At 40.6% G+C, this 6,000-nt stretch overlaps 2 protein-coding genes across 6 annotated transcripts in view; one reads left to right on the top strand and one right to left on the bottom strand.

Moving 5' to 3' along the window:
* Nucleotides 1-480: 480 nt before the first annotated feature.
* LOC139542810 (CCHC-type zinc finger nucleic acid binding protein-like) lies at nucleotides 481-4,478 on the bottom strand. Of its 4 annotated transcripts, none has more exons than XM_071348658.1 (5): nucleotides 4,293-4,478; nucleotides 2,889-3,011; nucleotides 2,452-2,517; nucleotides 1,893-2,091; nucleotides 481-1,503 (listed from the first exon to the last, which is right to left on the bottom strand). In XM_071348658.1, the coding sequence occupies exons 2-5, from the start codon at nucleotides 3,007-3,009 to the stop codon at nucleotides 1,386-1,388; spliced, it is 504 nt and encodes a 167-aa protein (XP_071204759.1). In that variant the 5' UTR covers nucleotides 3,010-3,011; nucleotides 4,293-4,478; the 3' UTR covers nucleotides 481-1,385. The 4 variants fall into 4 exon arrangements, with proteins under 4 accessions (XP_071204759.1, XP_071204760.1, XP_071204761.1 ...); XM_071348659.1 differs by having other exon boundaries at nucleotides 4,298-4,468; XM_071348660.1 differs by having other exon boundaries at nucleotides 2,452-2,519; nucleotides 2,897-3,011; nucleotides 4,293-4,448.
* Nucleotides 4,479-5,429: 951 nt separating this feature from the next.
* LOC139542805 (RAF proto-oncogene serine/threonine-protein kinase-like) overlaps nucleotides 5,430-6,000 on the top strand; it is a 28,409-nt gene continuing 27,838 nt past the window's right edge. The window contains exons 1-2 of one of the 2 annotated variants that reach the window (XM_071348648.1): nucleotides 5,430-5,486; nucleotides 5,676-5,746. The gene's annotated coding sequence lies outside the window, so the exon portion shown is untranslated. Of the gene's footprint in view, nucleotides 5,487-5,626; nucleotides 5,747-6,000 lie in introns of those variants that run through there. The other variant, XM_071348650.1, reaches the window with a different exon arrangement.

The raw sequence follows: 6,000 nt of genomic DNA, 5'->3' as shown, positions 1-6,000 counted from the left end.
CCATGTTTTCAATTGATTTATTTCCATTTTCTGAGACCAAATAAGGGCCAAACCGACTGCAAAAGCGACAACCGGAGAGCTGAAGCACAAGTGGGTCTTTATATATAGGTTGGCTAAATTTACACTGCAAGTGCCACCCAAGGGTAATTTGACATGGAAATCTGAGCTATGGGTTAGAGATGACAGGAGGATTCCCTATGGAGTTTGCCACAACCTGTTCTATATTCTCTCTGGGAAGAAAAGCCTGCCTAGTCCTGTACTATAACTGCTGACAATGTAGGGCCACCCACAATCAATGAGTTTGTCAATTTGTAAAGAAAATGTTACATGACACATTTCTAGGGCAGGGTTGTTTAAGTTGTTCAACATAAAAGAACTCAGAACTGCTGACCAAAACATAATATATACACAACTACATTCAAGAAAGCAATACAAGACCTAGAAGAAATAAGCATTGAAATAAACGCAACCACAAGAATCTTCCTCCCCGTGCTCCTCCCGCTTTATTGATAGTTTAAAATTACATTTCTATGTTCTACGACTTCAGATGCGTTTTCCTTCCGACTTAAAAACTGAGTACAAGCAAAATTGATTTTTTTTTTTTTTTTTACAGTAGTCTAAGTGATATTGTACAAAAATAACATTTGATTTCTGTGAAAACATTCTCCATTCCGAAATAACTGCTAATTCTGATGATCTGACAACTGTTTTTGTTGCTAATTGTTCCTCCAAGGCAAAAGTTTCCAAAATCATTTTTTGGGGAAACGTCTACCTTGGTCTATTTACTGATACTCCTTTAAATTGTAAACAGATTTCTTTTTATAAAAGAACAGAAGATTCTTTAAATTCTTCCAAAATGTAATGGCATTTATCGATATAACATGCAGTTTGTTATCGCCCGGCACTTAGCTGCTTGTAGGGCCCAGAGGCAAACAGCTCATATGTTGTGAACTGTTTCCCATGTCATACTCTCTTGGCCAACTCATGTTATCCCACTAAAACAAACCAAAAATAACCATACATGGAAGTTCAGGTTTCTTTTTACTCCCTTCTTACTGAGACTCGCTTTCCACAAGCCCAGAGGTCCTCTCTATCCCATATATTTAGTCCCATTCATTCATCTCTGTTCACCAGTGGCTTGGAAAGGGGGATTCTTTAACAAAGCATTATACATAACACCGCTACCAAACTAAACAAACATTTTTTGTATTGAATGCAGAAAGATTTTTTTCCCCACCCCTTTCTTCATATTACATGTTGAGAGGCTCACTGGCCCGGGACTAGCCTCTGTCAGCCAACCTTTGGCCAGTGAAGAGGATTCAGAGAAAAATAATACAACCAACCATCAATCAGAAAAAAATAGGAGGGGCAACAAAGGGCACTGATTATGCGGTGGCTTCGATGGTGCACTCTTTCGCCAGGTGGCCAGTGTTGCCGCATTTGTAGCAGTTCACCTCACTGGCTTTGCTGCACTGCACAGCAACATGGCCAATCTCGCCACACCTAGAGAGAGGAGAGAAAACATTAGGGTTTCAGTTGACCAAGCGTAAGAGTTATCATTTACATGGTTTTGGCGGAGACGGGAACTAATCTGGAAACAAAAAGCGGAAGGACCATATACAAAGCACAAACATACATATATCTTGATACACTGCATAACTACTTGAAAGCTTTTAAGACTACAGTAAACCCATTTATGTCCCCAAAAGAAGGGGGTACCAGAGGCTGCATGTCACCCTCGAGAAGACTTGTCGAAACACGTTGTGCGTATGTGCTTTCAGCGGTTGTTAGTCAAGTTTGCTCTGTACATGGAAACATGCAAGTATGAGTCGTTACCATGTGTATTTATTAAACATTTTTACAAAAAATATTCTTACTAAGTGGCCACTCACCTGTAACATTTGACTTTATCGCAAAGTTTCTGGATGTGACCAAAGCCACCGCAGGAATAGCACTTCTGCTCGTTGGCATGGTCACAGTCACGGGCCACGTGGCCAGCCTTGCCGCAGCTGTAGCAGCACTGCTCCCTCTCCTTTTTGGGCTCCTTGCAGTCCCGGGAAATATGGCCACTCCTGTGGCAGTTGTAGCAGGCTGAGGAGAAAGAAAAAAGTTACAAGATTTTTTCTTTAAATTAACATGTAATATGGAATTTTGTCAGAACTACTTCAAAGCAATTAACAACGGCATTGCTATCAATAATTAATACATATCTTTCAAAATACCATTATTCAAATAAGAATTTGTTTTATACAATGTTTATAACATGTAATAAACATTCTGAAATACCATGTGTCCCCAGATCCTGAATAACAGTAGGACCTAGTACATAGTGACAGTCACAAGAAGGCTGCAACTATTGCTCACTGTAAAGCTGAACAAGTCCACATTGGAACGACAAGTTTAACATTCAGAAAACTGGGAGTTGGGTTAAGGAAAGAAAAGTATTCTCACCATCCTCGGTCTGTTCACAGTCCCTGGCAATGTGACCTTGCTCTCCACAGCGATAGCAGAACAGATCTAGAAGAAGAAAGGTGACCGAGGTTTACTTTATACTCATCCGTGAAGAAAATACCGGCGACCCTAACTCCGAGGAGGAACATGTATCGTTCTGCTGCCATGTCAGCTAAGTGAACTATGCGATTGTGAACTAAACCAACAGAATCACGTAACAGATTGTGACTAAGACAACCATGCTTTGTCATTTTGATATCCCCGTGGTAACGAAGTGATAGGACTATGTGAAAACCCTGAAAGGAACCAACAGTGAGGTTATTCCCCATAGGAGAAGGCCTTTGTGCTCAGCAAACTTAAGGCCGCTGCTGATAATCATTCATACATCTCTGCTTGGTGTAGAATGTGTGAGGTGTCCCAAAAACCAAGAAAAGTACCCTTTCCTCTTCCTCTGCCCCTGCCGCGGCCACGCCCCCCACTTCCAGCTTCAGGACAGTTCTTGATCCAATGCCCAGGACGGCCACATCGAAAGCACTCACTGCTGCTGCTCATCTCCATATCTGCAAAGAAAACAGAAAATACTTAACTAAAACCACACTTTTGGCAAGTCACTTACAAAGCGGCAGGAATTCCAAGGGTATGGTAAATGATACATTCAACAGTGGAGTCAAAGGTACGATTGGCCAATAAAAGTTGGGCCAATCCGTGGCTTGTTCCGACCCAATCAAGTGACTGACCAACTCAATCAACCATGTGCTGGTAGCTTGATTATCAGCCCTGCCTACAGACATTCCAACTTCTAGTTTTGTTTTTACTTTGTCAACTAACGTGAATTAAACAAAAAAATGCATGTCACTGGGTGGAGGTTAAACGTTGGGTGGTAAAATACAATTCCCGCCTGTGCATGACAATACAAAAACGTAGTTTAACGTTGATTTAATGTCATCACAATTTTTTTAGGCTGAAATGACTTGGAAACAACGTTGATTCAACCAGTTTATGCCCAGTGGATGGGATCAAGTTAGCTCGTGGCTACTATTCTAAAAGGTCAAATAATGATCCATATGCCACCTGAAATAAGCTACATTTCGTGGTGGTTTGGTCATGTCTGCTTGAGCAAGCTGACATGCGGGCATAAACTATGAAAGGGCCTAACACGTTACCCTGCAACGCTAGCGTAGATAGCTAGCCAACGTCGGTAGCTAATGAAACACATGTTACGTCTGGCCAATTGATTAACGTTAGCAATGCTAGCTACCTAGCAAACACAAACCTGGTTAACTGCAAAATATGGCTTATTCTCCCTGACAATTTGATCTACCGAGGTACTTTCTATACGGATCCATTAAAATTGTAGTTATCCTCGGTAAAAACATGACCAGTGCATGAGGCTTTCTGGCCTTGTCACGTTGAGATTGCAGCAGTTTCTAGCTGTAGCAAAATGCAAACACCACCTCTTGAATGTGGCATTGCTAGGCCGCGCAGCAGCCATTCAACGTTCTAAAAATTGCAGTTATCAAGCACATTCACAAATACTTAGTTTCAATAGTATATTGCTAGACGCATTAATCGGCCATATTTTAATGAGGAAAAATTCTAATTTAATAGGGCTAATTTCCCGCGCATAACGACAAAGTCGAAGTAGCAGTTAGGCCACCGACCCAATAACGTTAGAAAAGGCTAATGCTACCCGTTAGCTAACATCAGCGAGCCATTATCGCAATGAAAACACATGATTTCGGATATTTATTTTATGGTGCCTCTAAGTTTGATACTTTAACTAAGATCGAACATATTACAAATACTACGATCTTTTCTAATTAAATGTTTTTATTACTCACCTTACCTAGCTACGAGATTCTCTGCTGTTTACGCCTCCTCTCTCCGTTGCGCCACATGCGGTGTGAACACGAGTTTCTAGTGATCATTCACACTATCCAGTCAAAGCTAACGCAGCACTTGGGCATGGTCTTTTTCCAGGACCAATAGCAAACGAGCGCACTTGGACACTTCCTCCATGGAGTGGCGAATCACTTAACAAGACAGCAATTATGTCCCGCCTCCCAAGTTTCCAGTTCCTGCTGTCTGCTGTCAAATCAAAGGTGATCTCATATTGTCATATTTTGATGTTTAATTTGCCATATATTACACGTAGAATTGCTACAATTATAGCCTAATACAATCATGTAGCCTAAGAACTTATCATTCCTCTATGGATATATTCTAATAGCTTTCCACCTCCAAATATCACATTAAAAGAGCTGTATGTAGGCTAAAATGCATATTATGTATCAGTGTTGACTGACACCAATCTTCTCGTGGGCATGCAGGTAATCAATCAAATACAATTATTTGGTAATCAGTATTGAGCATAGCCAATGACCTTGGATCATTTTGATATAAGGTAAAAGGGTCTATAAAGTGTAAGAATATTATTGTATGGGATAAATGGATGCAAACTGACCCATCCCGTTCCACACAGAGGTTGCATCATAGATAGGCTATTTGAACACAGTGCTGCTCAGTGAGACAGACATTACACTGAATCATGGAGGCTAAGCATTTCAGCTCACTGCTCTGAGTGCATGGTCAGATCAATAAGTGGGAAAAATGCAATAATCCATATCTTAAGGTGGCCTGCACAGTCATGAACATGGAAGGGATAGGCTGATTTCATTAGGGTGATGTGGGATATTGAAACCCTCAATACATTGTTTTTCAAAACTCTAGATTCTCTAAATTCTCTTGAATTTCATCATTTTGGTTTAGTGAATACCAGTGACTGGACACTTTCCCCTGAAATAATGGTTTTCTGTTTTCCTCCCAACACTGTAGCTGACGTTGCACTGGGATGGATGATTAGACTGCATCCTAATGGGATACCTTAAGATCGTACAGTGATAAAGCCCTGCCCTCTTCCTCTTAGGCTGCTTACAAAGTGCTTGCGTTGGTATTTCCTGGTATTTGTTGCTGTCAGGATATGAATTAGGTAGTTGCTGGAATGGAGATTAAATCAAATATATGATCAGAAAATGGTGAGCATTTGACAGGAGAGAGAGGATATGATATGCAACTATAAAATTAGGATGATTTTAGCTTTTTTTATAAGGATGTCATCTGCCCATACATTCAATGTGTGCCCATAGCATTAAGGAGAGCAGGCTGCTGGTCTGTGCTGGTGAGGAGAGCCACATCACCAAAGCTCTGATCTTTCTCCACAATAGAACTCTGGGCTCTTTGATGTCGTAATCTACCTCAGGGGACCATTGGCTGGGGACCTGATCTTGAACACATGGTGAGTAGAAGGTTTGAAGGTAAGATAGGACCCTAAGATCCTATTGCTCCATTTAAGAGCAAACACTTTTAAGCTTGTTCTTTGCTATGAGAAAGGACTATATTTCATGATGAGAACAGCATGTCTCAAATAAGATAGATGCAGTACATTTAAGTTCAAATGATTTGCAGGTTTTATATATTTCAAGTCAACAAGCAGGTTTTATCTATATCAAGTAACCAAGATTTTAAAATCTCTTGTCAAAAATCTAATAG

This window comes from Salvelinus alpinus, chromosome 17, assembly GCF_045679555.1.
Source record: "Salvelinus alpinus chromosome 17, SLU_Salpinus.1, whole genome shotgun sequence".
NCBI classification, from domain to species: Eukaryota; Metazoa; Chordata; class Actinopteri; order Salmoniformes; family Salmonidae; genus Salvelinus; species Salvelinus alpinus.
Note: the sequence above shows the minus strand (reverse complement) of the source record. Positions and strands in the feature narration are given on the sequence as shown.